At 51.7% G+C, this 12,382-nt stretch overlaps 1 protein-coding gene across 3 annotated transcripts in view; it reads left to right on the top strand.

The window, feature by feature from the left end:
* Positions 1 to 5,317, top strand: part of RGS9 (regulator of G protein signaling 9) — a 64,399-nt gene extending 59,082 nt beyond the window's left edge. For all 3 annotated transcript variants that reach the window (XM_004432685.3, XM_087441476.1, XM_014789190.2), the window contains 2 exons: positions 3,161 to 3,645; positions 5,167 to 5,317. In XM_004432685.3, the coding sequence (XP_004432742.1) occupies positions 3,161 to 3,645; positions 5,167 to 5,317 (636 nt within the window). The remainder of the gene's footprint in view (positions 1 to 3,160; positions 3,646 to 5,166) is intronic.
* The last annotated feature ends 7,065 nt before the right edge of the window (positions 5,318 to 12,382 follow it).

Here is a 12,382-nt window from a genome sequence, read left to right as displayed (position 1 = left end):
GGGGAGGAGGGCACAGAACTGGGTGGGACTATATGGAGTGGCTTGCCCTGTCATAAGCGGTATAATCTTGGTCAAGTTATATCATCTCCATGAGCCTCAGTTTTCTTATCTGTAAAGTAGGGATTATAACAGGAGTTTATCACAAATTCTGGGTAACTAGGATTTAAGTTAATGAACCGGTGGCGGGGGTGTCAGTCAATTTGTTGAAGGAGGAGAACTTTGATGCCCCTCTCTCTCTCTTAACAAAGCCTGTTTCCTAGTTTTGGTGTTTCGGCCCACTCTCCAGGACCCCAAGTCCTATCCGAGACCCATAGGCAACAAGATGGCAATATGAATCAGAAGAAAAGCAAGGACTTTTGGGTTATCCAGACTTGGGATCAGATCCTCACTTAGTCACTGTACTAGTTATCTATTGCCGCGTAACAAATCAGCACAAACAACCACCATTTATTAGCTCCCAGCTGGCCAGGGGAGACGCAGCTGTGTTCTCTGCTCAGGGTCTCAGGCTCACGGTGTTGCCAAGCTTTTCATGTTCTTATCTGGAGGCTCTTGGGAACAATCTGCTTCCGAGCTCATTCAAGATGTTGGTAAGACCCAGTTATCTTGTTGTGGGACTGACGGCTCCATTTTTTTGCTAGCTGTTAGCAGTGGGCTGCTCTCAGCTTCTGGAAGCTGTTCGAATTCCTTGCCATGTGGACTCCCTCCATCTTCAAAGCCAACAATGGGGAATTTCTCCCTCACTGAACTCCTATCGTGCTTCAAACCTCTCTGATTTGTGTCTCTGGTCTCTAGTCTCAGGTTCATGTGATGAGGTGAGGCTCACCCACATAATCCTTTTTTAAAGTCACCTATGCCGTGTGACATAGCCTGACATTCACAGTTCACACCCTCACTGAAGGACAGGGGTAGGAATCTTAGAATTCAATGTACACAGTCACTGGTTTTGAGAGCCTGGGGAGGGTAATGAACCCCTCTGGACCTCAACGTTCTGATCCTGAAAATGGGGTGGTTATAGATTCGCAGAGTACCTAGCACATAGTAGATGCTTAATAAATTATAGGCCATACTCTTTGAACCAACAGTTGTCTCCCAAATCTTTAATCAGGGCCCAGCCTTCACCCCTATTATTATTATTATTCTTTGCAGACTGTGTCTAAGTGGAGACACATGTCCTATGGGAAGGGAGGCGTTAGAAGCATCGTGCAGAGCTCCACAAACTTACTGGGTGTAATAACAAAACAACGACCTTGGGTGCTGGTTAGAAGATGCTTTCCCTGAGTCACACCCCCTGAGAGTCCCCTTCAGTGGGTCTGGGGTGGGGATGGGATCTGCATTTGTAGTGGGCACCCTGGGTGATTCTGATGTGCTGATCTACAGGCCTCACTGAGACATCAGCCAGCAGTTACACGTGAGCCCTGTGGAGTCAGCGACCCTGATTTCAAAGCCTGTGCCCCAGTTCCCAGCAGCATGTCCTTGGGGCTCGGCTTCTCAAAGCATTAGTTTCCTCATCTGTGAAATGGGTATAATAATAGCTGCCTTGCCAAGGGGCTTGGGGGAGTAAATGCGATAATCCGTGTAAAGTGCTCAGCCCAGAACCTCACATTTGCTGAGTTCTCACTGCATATTAACAATAATAATAATTATGATTCGTATAATAATGCAGTGGCCCCAGGCCTGGGCCTTGGCTCTGATTTGTCGGTCTGTGGATGTCTGAGCAGGGAAACAGAATCAGTGGCTCCCAGATGCTGTTTCAGAATGGAATCCTGCTTGAACTTCAGGGACCTGATGGGAGAGAATGAAGACCGCCCCCCCCGCCCCCACAGCAAAGCCCTCTGTGGCCTCCTGGGCTTTCTTTTCCTCCAAAAGCCATTCTTGGATATGCCTGTCCTTTCCTTGTCAGGTTGGGCCTGGCACACTCAGGTGACCTGGAAACTGGGCCACACTCTGCGGAAGCAAGCGGCCTCCAGCTCAGTGCCCGGAGCCGCCCTCCTTCAGCCCCAGGGCATTGCCCGGGCCCCGGGGGCAGGCAGGTCCCTCTAAGCAGGACGTCCATGTGGCTGTGGCAGTTTCAAAGAGGGTTTGTTCTTCACTGAAGTCATTTCCGATTCTCTCTTGGAGGCGGTCTTGGTGCCACTATCCCAGGGAGCCGCCCTCCCTGCCAGGACCAGCATGTCCTCCAGCTCTGCTCATGCTGGGCTTTGATGTGATGCATGGCCACAGCAGGCCTTTAGGAGGCGACACAACAAGCCAGGCCGGTGGGTCCATGCCCTCTGTGAAGGCCTGGTGACAGCAGAGAGCCTTCCTGAAAATTCCCATTTTAACTTTCTCTGTGGGCTCAGACAAAGCTCTCTCGGGCTCCTTGCACTGAAGACATGGCTGACCCTGCGCTCCTGCCCCAGTGCTCCAGGACTCGGTGGCCACGGCGGCCCAGGAGGTTGAGACATTCCCCTGACTCCACCAGTAAACTCCTTGTCCTGTATTTCCTGTTTCCTCCTCCCGGCTTGTCCCAGTTCCACACTCAGCCTTTCTTCCCGGCCCCTGCTCTGCCCGTGGTGGGCCTGGCAAGTGCTGGGGCAAGAGCATCCCCACAACGTGGACAGTGTGGACATGGGTTGGGGTTCTGGACAAGGTGGGTGGTCTCAGGCCTGGAAGAGTCAGCAAGGCACGAGCTGGCACTTCTGCCACCTCCACTGCTCTGTTAGAAGTGTTTTAAATGCCTCCAGTCCTTAGTGTGGAAACCAAGGACAGAGAAGGGATGAGATGGCATGTGGTGGATACTAACGAGCAATGGTTCATTGGGGGACGGGAGTGGAGGGGCGATTGGAAAGTCAGCCTGACCATACCCCAGGCCTGGGGTATGGACCATACCCCGGGCCTGACCAGGCCCGGAAGAAGGTCAGTCTGTGCCCTAGGATGCAACTGCCCAGCTCTGGGGACCGTGGCTAGGGCTTGGGGACAGGCAGGCCACTTGGCAGGAGGCCTCTGCATGACTGTGCCATCATCATAGGTGGCTTGAGGTATCCTTCCCAACTCCCCAGCAGGCAGCCATACCAGGCCTGTGCCCTGGGCACTGGAAAGGGCCAAGTTAGCAGGGGGCGGCCCACGGGCCCGTCGACTAGCCGCACCACTCACTCTGAGCGTTCTCTTTCCTTCTCTGCAGCCAGGCCAGCACGCTGCTCCCAGCCCCCACCTGGCTGTGTACACCGGGACCTGCGTGCCCCCCTCTCCTTCCAGCCCCTTCTCCCCCTCCTACCGCTCCCCCAAGAGGCCCTTCCCCTCACCAGGCCGCTTCATCCGGCGGCCCAGCAGCACCGTCTGCCCCTCGCCCATTAGAGTGGCCTTGGAGAGTTCCCCGGGCTCGGAGCAGAAGGCGGAGGCCAGCGGATCCAAGGCCCAAGGTGGGCCTGCCAACACCGAGAGCAGCGAGGCCTCCATCGACCACTCCCAGCCCCGGCCCCCACCCAGGGCCCCTCCCAAGGCCCGCATGGCTCTGTCCTTCAGCAGGTTTCTGAGACGAGGCTGTTTGGCTTCACCAGGCTTTGCCAGGCTCTCACCCAAGTGCCCCCCTGTGTCCCATGGGAAGGTGCAGCCCCTGGGGGACGTGGGCCAGCAGCTGCCCCGGCTGAAACCCAGGAGAGTAGCAAAGTAAGAACCAGAGGGGATTGTGCTGTGTGTGTGTGTTTGTGTGCGTATGTCTCTGTGTGTGCATGTAGTATGTCTGTGGTGTGTGTGCATGCATGTCTCTCTGTGTGCACGTATGTCTGTGGTGTGTGCATGCATGTCTCTGTGTGTGCATGTATGTCTGTGTGCATGTATGTCTGTGGTGTGGACCAAGGCCCTGTGTTGTGAACATGGTCTAGAACGAGGGGCTGGGGGGCTGGGTAACGAGGAGGATTCTGGGCAAGCAGACACCACAAATAGGCCATTTAAACCCCTTGGCCACTAGACCGCTTCCAGAAACTCAGCGTTGTCCTCCCCTCTTCCTGAGAAAGAGGAGAAGGAATGGGTGTCTTTCTTTTCCACCTTGTTTTTCCTTCTATACTCTTCCACCCACCCCGCCCCACCCCAAGAACATTAGTCTAATGAACCCATTGCCTCGTTCAAGCGCAGGCAAGGTCAGGGGCAGCAGTGGGAGCCACGGGTGGTGGGAGGCTCGGGGCATGTTCTGGGGGCCCCCTCCCCTGCCTTAGGTGCCCTCGCCTCACCCGCAGCCCTCCTGCGTTCACCCGCACAGACTCTCAGAGGGGCGTGCAGGGTCTTGCTCCCGCAGTGGTTTCTGTGAAAACGACAGTGTCCAGTCTCTGCTGGGAGGAGGCCCCTCTACCTCCATTTTGGGTGGGGCTGCAAGCCTGACCTCTGAGAACCCCAGGTGCCCTGAGACAGCTCCCTGGGGCAGAACAAAGGCGCCAGGGGGCACATGGTAACTCCTGGACCAGTGACAGAAAGAGAAGTTGTAGACAATGCAAAACAGAGAATCAACCCCCCGCTTTGTTTGGTTTTTGGGGACACAGTCAAGGGCACCCCTGCACCCATCAACGTGCTCCTGGGTTTGGCCCTGCCTGGTCTTGGAGAAGGAAGGCACCACACGAAGTCTTAGGTTGCCATGGATACCTGAGTATCCACAGGCTCTGCTGTGCAGTATGCTTGAGGGGACAGCCAGGAGCAGAGGATATGACCCACTCCTGCCTGTGTCAGTTGGGGGAGGAATAGGGGGAGTCAGGATCCAGGGTGAGCATGTCTATTGATTCTTCCCAACTAACCCTACTCAGGGAATGTTCTAGATTTGCAGCCACTGCCATGCCCCCACATGGGCTTGGGGCTTTTAAAAGGCTCTTTTCTCAGGGGCCACTACTTCATCAGAGGCAGTTTAAAAGGGTTGAGGATTAAGTACTGGTATGTCCTATAGGAACATCCCGAATTCATCAAAATCATAAAAATTCAAGCCTCTGAGAAATGAAAATAAAGTGTCTTCTGAATTATCCTACTTCAGCATGAAAATATGAGTCCCCTCTCCACTCCACTAGAAGGGATCTAATGAGCCCATGGCTGCACACACAGCTCTTGGCAAATGCACCTGTGTGTCACTCTTCTCCAGCGACATCAGGGTAAGGTGGGGATGTGCTGTCCCTCTGCCCCCACACATTTGCTTTCCTTTTGTGCCTGAAGCTTTTTCCAGATCAAAATGGACCTGCCTACGGAGAGTGGGACCTGCCTGATGGACTCGGAGGACACTGGGACAGGAGAATCGGGTGACCAGGCCACAGAAAAGGAGGTCGTCTGTCCCTGGGAGATCCCGGCCGAGGGGAAAGCTGGCTGAGCCTGGGGCCTTGGACCAAGAAGATGCTCCTGGCAGATGCCACTGGATGGGGCCTCAGGGCACGCTTGCTCTAGAACCAAAGTGCATTAAGATCATATTTCGGGGCCGGAGAGACAAGATGGGGTGGCTTATGGGGAAGAGTGTGCTAGCTGGTCTCCCAACAGCTGACTCGTTCCCTTCCTCCTGACATTCCCTCCCTTGGGCAGAAGAAAGGCATGTGGACCAGAAGACATTCCTTGCTGCCTTAAAACCGATAAAAGGTTAACTTGTAAGAGTCTCCTGGATTGGAATGTTAGTGTGTGTCTGGTATTATTAGTTATTTATGAGCTATTAATTATGTGTTAAACTCATGTCTTCTTTGGTTTTCTGGGCAAAGGGACATTGAGTTCCAAGAACTCCTTCCCTGTCTAAATTGGTATGTGCATGATATTTTATCAATGGAGCTCCCCAGGGGGATGCCCCAGGGTGTGGCATCAGGCAGGAAGCGGGGAGCTGGGGAAATTCATCTTTCTAGAATGCCAAGTATGTTGTTCAGATCCACCAAGAAGCAGATGCCAAGATGGGATTAGATAGGCAAGGGATTTGTTGGGGGAAACGCCTGTGAAGGATACAGGATGGGAGCTGGCGAAGGGGCAAGGGCTTTCAGACCATGCAGGTGCAGGGCTGACCCCTGGGGAAGGAGGAATAGGCAGGAAGAGTCTCAGATAGCAGCGCAGTTCCAAGAAAGTTTTGGCCACGCTGCTGGGGTGTCCTTGAGCCAAGTCACTATTGGAGGGGTCCTGTGTCTTATGGGAATGGTTCTGCGTTAGTACCTTCACCACGCAAGGTCATTGTCTGGGAGTGCCTTTGGGAAGCCTGGCCCTGGCATGGACATGCTGGTGGCCATCAGTCCACATGCTCTTTGCAGCAGGAAATCTGAGCTGCATTTTCATGTCTGCTGCACCCAGCCAGTAGGCACCTCTGGAGGTTTGGGCCTCAGTGCACCCCTCCCACCTCTTCTCCAGTTATTCACTAGACAAATATTTATTGAGCCCCTACCATGTGTCAGGCACTGTGCTAGGCCCTGGGGATGCAGCTGTGGGTAAGGCTCTTTGCCTCATGGAATTCATCTAGAGCAGTGGTTCTCAACCAAGGGACACCTTTGCCCCCAGGGGACATGGAACAGTGTTTGGAGACATTTTTGGTTGTCAAGATTAGGGTAGGGAGTGCTACTGGTGTCTAGTGGGTAGAGGCCAGAGGGCTGTCCTCCTGCACAGTGCACAGGACAGCACCCTACCCCTCCACAACACAAGATTATCTGGTTCAAAATATCAGTGCCGCTGCTGAGAAATGCCCTATGCTGCTGGGCATGTGCCCCTTGTCATTGGTTTCTGCCCAAAGTCCTGGAGTGTTGCTCCAAAGGGTCCTGCTGGGATTGTAATTGGATTGGACAGTGGGTTGAGATAAAGGGCTACTTGGTGAATAAAATAGTTCTTAAAAGTTGCATGGAAAGTCCTCATAGGAAAAAAATTCAAATGGTTTGCCAAACCACTCATTATGCCCCTCCCTTTAAGTCTCAGCTTCATCAGAATTCAATTAGTAGATAAGAGCCCCTCATTTGCTTTTAACCTTGGACAACTTACCTTATTAGTCTGTAAATACTGGGGCTGCTGAGTCATCTCTGTGCACTTCTCAAGATGAATGGTGGGTAGGTGCATGGCCAAGAGCTGGACTTGCTAACCTGAAGGGAAACACAGCTGCTTCACTACTGAAAGAGCATCTCATTTTCGATTCTATAGAATCCACTCCATTGGGCTCACAAAAGAGTCACTTATCCAGGGGTAAGGAAACTTTTCTCCCAGAGAGTAAGTGAAATAGGCTAGGTCTTTCTTGGAAGGTGAGTGGGCCAATTAATTTGATGTCTTGATTTGCAAAGCTGGTCTAAAATGAGATTAAAGGCAAGGCAATCCAGACCCTTAGTCTACCAGCAGCCTGTGTGTCTGGAAATAAGAAGAATCTCAACCCTGGACTTGCGTGCTAGTGTTTCTGGGGCTCTACTCCCAAGCCCCCAGGGTCCTAAAGAGAAACCAAGCCCCCGTGGATCCCCAGGATCAATGACTGAGGCTGCAGGACTCACTGGTTGGCTTAGGTAAGGTCCACTCCAAAGTGCAGTAACAAAGAGACCCCAGAAGGAAGAGGTCCGGACATGAAGGAGTTTCTGCCTCTGTCACATAATTGTCCAAAGGCAGGAGGCAGTCCAGGGCAACTGGAGTCCAGAGAGGAGAGGAAATCCAGGAACCAATATTTTTTTATCTCGTTGCTCCACTTAACCTCTAGTCACCAGTATGATGATTCTCCATCTTGTGTGGACATTAGAATCCACTGGGGAACTTGAAAAATCCCGATGCCCAGGGGCCGGCTCCGTGGCTTAGCGGTTAAGTGCGTGCGCTCTGATGCTGGCGGCCCGGGTTCGGATCCTGGGTGCGCCCCGAGGCATCACTTCTCCGTCCAACGTGAGGCCGAGTCCCACGTACAGCAACTAGAAGGATGTGAACCTATGACATACAACTATCTACTGGGGCTTTGGGGGGAAAAACTGAATAAATAAAATCTTTAAAAAAAAAAAAAAAATCCCGATGCCCAGGCCACACCTGGTCCAATCATGTCAGAATCTCTGGAGGTAGAGCCCTGGTATCTGGATTTTTTAAGAGTCTTTCCCAGATGATTGCAAGGTTGAGAAACTCTGCCCTGGGGTAGTGATCCAATGTCCAGTCTAGGGTAGTGATTGAAGCTGGTTCACCATCCCCACATCCATGTTCATTCCCAGGGAGACAACAGGAAAAGAAGAAGTGGTGGGAAGGCAGCTTCTTAAGTTCATAACCTGGAAGTAGTTTGTGCCATTTTCACATTGGTCTGCACATGGTCACATGGCCACACCTAGCTGCAAAGGAGGCTGGGAAATGTAGTCTCTAGTTAGGCCAGCTTGTGAATAGTTAAACCTCTGGAGGTTCTAATACCAGGAAGGAAGATGGGGAGCCTGGATATTGGTGGTCACTTTGTCTCTCCCACACTGGAACTATTGCGCAGTCTTGGCAGGGAATGGAAAGTAGCATGGGAAAAGGGAGAACATAGGAGGCAGGGCAAAAGAAGACAGCAGTGGCTGATTAGTTTTTGTTTGGCCAAATATTTGGTAAATATCTATAAAACGCAGCTATGCTCTATTCCATGGTTGAGTGGCTTTTCATTCATTCAGACTGAATACCTGCTAGTTGCCAAACACTAAGCGAGGTACTGGGAGTAAAGCTGATTCCCTCATGGAGTGCTATCATTGCTCAGAAGCAAACTGGGGAAGTTGGATCTATGGGTCACTGGTGGAGCACAGGGTTGAGGGATGCTCGAGTCCTGCCCTGCCCCTTCCAGCTTGGGATAGCTTCTTGATTTCCTCATTTGGGAACTGGAGGTGACAACTGGACCTTCTTCATAGGGTTATTTGGAGACACATAAAATGTTTTGTTGTTAGTGCTGTTGAGTCGATTCTGACTCCTAATGGCCCTGTGTACAGCAGAGAGGAACCCTGTCCAGTCTTTTTGTGCCATCCTCTCACTTTCTGGCACTGTATCAGATAGTACTGCACTGCTATTCATAAGATTTTCATGGCCAATTTTTTCGGAATTGGGTGGCCAGGTCCTTCTTCCTAGTCTGTCTTAGTCTGGAAGCTCCACTGAAACCTGTCCACCATGGGTGACCCTGATGGTATTTGAAATACCGGTGGCATAGCTTTCAGCATCACAGCAACATGCAGTCACCACAGTACGACAACAAACAGACAGGTGGTGTGGCTCCCTGACCAGGAAACAAACCTGGGCCTCGGCAGTGAGAATAATGAATCTCAACCACTAGACCACCAGGGCTGGCTACATAAAATGAGATGAAACGTATATAACTTTTTGCCTCTTCAGAACTTCATAGGGTGCAAGAAGAAAACAACTTTATTTTTCCCCCCAACTCTCCCTTTACACCTACAGTGTGAGTTATTTCTTTTCCTAATCCTGGATGAAAGCTCTGAGGAGTCCCATTACTTTTCTGGTCGTTGTCAGATAATAAATCCCCCAAGCACTGTCAGTGGCAAGAGCAATCTTGATTTAGCTCTGTGCGCAGTTCAAATGTTAGTGTAATGAGCAAAACATGGAACTCCATCCAAAGGTGAAGTTCCTTCCCTCCTCCAGCTTGGACTGTTCCAGGCTGGGACGCCTGTGGTGGTGGGGATGGGGAGAAGAGGGTCGGCTTCTTCTCTCTTCCCTGCCTTGCGCTTCTTGTCTTCCTTCCCTGCTCAAGTAGTCTCTGGCTCCTGGAAGGCTCGGTGGGAGAACCAGGAAGTTCTTAGTTGACTGACACAGAAACCAACCTTCATGGTGCTCGCTGGGATTTCCCTGCTGGCTCTTACTTAGATGGAGGTTTTCCTAGAATCTTGGGGCCTCCTGGCCTCAGCTTCCTTGGTCAGAAGGACCACGAGTCTCCTGCAGCGGCTGCATGAAGATCTCTCTTGGCCCTTGAGCATCCCATGGCCCACATCTTGGTTGTGGTCACATCCCTGGTTGCCTGGGGCAAGATTTAAATGGCTGCAGACCAGCTCCCTTCTGTGCAGCCCCTTCGGACCCTGGCATCCTCAGCCAACAGGGCAGCCCTGTCCTCTTTCTTTCCTCTCTGCTTCATGGCCTCATCTGCCCTCAGCTTCATCCAGTTCTTTCCCGGTCGCTCTGGCAGCAAAAGTCAAGCCCTCTGAATGGCCCTGTGAAACCTCCTCACTTAGCTTAAGAGAGGGCAAAGCACCCTCTTCCCCAACAGGTGGGATTGCAAGAATGACTTTCAGACCACCACCAAGGCTAGTCCCACCCACATGTCCAGCACCTTATTTTGAACTCGGCAAGTGGTTGGTACCTACTGTTTTATTCTCAGCCTTTGGGGCCACTGCAGAAATGGAGACAGAAAGAATCTTATTTTAACATCCCGTTACATCTGTCAAAGTTTCAGGAATGTATTTATTTTCCTTCTCTTGAAAATCTACGAGCAGGGCAATTTCTCCAGGAGTCCTAAGGCCATTGTCCCTTTGCCCTCTGGGGCGGGGATGCTTGGTGGCCACTTTGAGGCTGTGAATTCATTGATTCTAAGAGGTGACAGTGCTGCCCCTTGCTTATTTGCTAGGACAGAGAAGAAGGATCTTTAAGGAGTCTGTACTGGCCGAGTACTCCAGGGTCCCTGGGTGCCCAGAAGGTGAGCTGGGGAGGTGAGGGGACATGGGGCCTTGGCTCACCTCAGCCTCAGAGGCCAGCCTTCTGGTCTGGGTGCAGTCTCCTCCTCACACTTCACCAGAAGAGGGAGTCCGAGGCTCACCGATCCCCAAAGAGACGGGGCTGGGATTTCCCCTTAGACTTGTGCTGGAGAAGAAGGGAGACAGATTGGCAAGAGGTACTTTCCTGGTTGGAAAGCCAGATTGAGGTGGGGTTGGGGAGCAGCAGAAGGGACTGGGGCTGCCCTTTGCGCTTTGTCCTCCTGTCCTCAGCCCCAGAGCCCCTGGAGCTGGCCGAGGTGGAGGCTGGTGAGAGGGAAGCCTCTTGCTGGGCCTCATGCTCCCTGTGGCCCTTTGCCACTGGGGCCCCTGCAGGGTTCTCCTGGCTGCTGTGCCCTGATGGGGATGAGAGGCCGGTGCTCTCTTCCCAGTGGCTTTGGGTGAGGGTTGAGACTCTCTGCAGAAAAACTCCTGCAGAAAGAAAACTCCCTCCCTCACCTGTAGACCATGACCAACAGAATTCCACCCTTTGAGGGTCATCTCTTTGTGTCAAGCTCTGACTCCTAGGACTGGAAACCGATTAAGCTTCATTCATCTTCCACTCCTCAGCCTGAGGGATTTGTCAGCTCCTCTGTTGAGCAGGTGAGGCTGGAGGGCTGGGGCATCCAGAGGATCCAGAATGGGGTGATATACAGGGGGAAAAAATGATATCAGAAAATAGCTTTTCAACTTCTCTGCTGATGGGAGGGACTGGTGTATGGCCATGTGACAGGGAACTGAGGGAGGAGCGGCTTATTTTCTTTTCAAGAAGTGGAACAAGGATATTCAAAAGCCCCTGTGAGTAGGAGGAGTATATTAGGGATGCTGGGTTAGGGTATAGGCAACCGTCTTATCAGCATCAGCCATGTGTAAGGAGGGGAGGGAGCCTGCCCATGTGCATAGAGGTGTGTGTGTACACACACGTGCATACACAAGCACCCAGGACCATGTGTGTACCCCCTGTTCTGCGTGTGCAGGGAGTGTCTGTGTGGTGCATGCAAGGGATGCTATGGATGTGGATCTGGTACTGGCTGCAGTGGGGACACAATGGACACCCCGACACAACAGTAAATTGATGGTGAACTTGGAGACCACGATGCATGTGGAAAGCATCACAGGGTGTGTCCTTGAGAAGCCCGATGTTTATGAAGAATGCCTCTGACTCCTTGACGCCACAATGTTTAGGGAGGGATGAGCACAGCATGTTAGACGAGGGTGCTGGGGTGTAGCGAGGTTCAACTGATATGACCATGGCTGTGCTCTGGGCTGGTCCCGGGCAGAATTATAGTAGGTCACTTCTCCGAATCTTTAGAAAGAAATCCTTTTTCATAGTCCATCTTCTAACCAGCTTTGTACCCCCTGTTCCCCCTGTTCAACCAAGTTGTCTTGTCCTGGAGTTCTCAGACAACCACAGCTTATGGGCTTACATTTAAAGAGTCCCTCCATGAATTCCTGCTTGCATTTAATCCTCACCACATTGCTGCGGGGAGACAACATCACTTCCCTCATTTTGCAGATGTGATCTCCCTACTTAGAACTGGTAGAAACTCTCCAATTGAAGTGTAAAGCACTTTATTTTCTTCGTATATATACGTGTCGGTTAGTGAATATTTTAGACCTTGCAAGCTACATTTGGTCTTTGCCACATCTTCTTCTTCTTTTTTTAAAAAGAAACATTAAAAATATAAAATCTATCATATATCTGATAAGGGGTTAATATCCAGAAAGTATAAAGAACTCCTACAACTCGACAACATAAA

This window comes from Ceratotherium simum, chromosome 16, assembly GCF_057802395.1.
Source record: "Ceratotherium simum simum isolate JZ-2026a chromosome 16, ASM5780239v1, whole genome shotgun sequence".
In the NCBI taxonomy this organism is placed as follows: Eukaryota; Metazoa; Chordata; class Mammalia; order Perissodactyla; family Rhinocerotidae; genus Ceratotherium; species Ceratotherium simum.
Note: the sequence above shows the minus strand (reverse complement) of the source record. Positions and strands in the feature narration are given on the sequence as shown.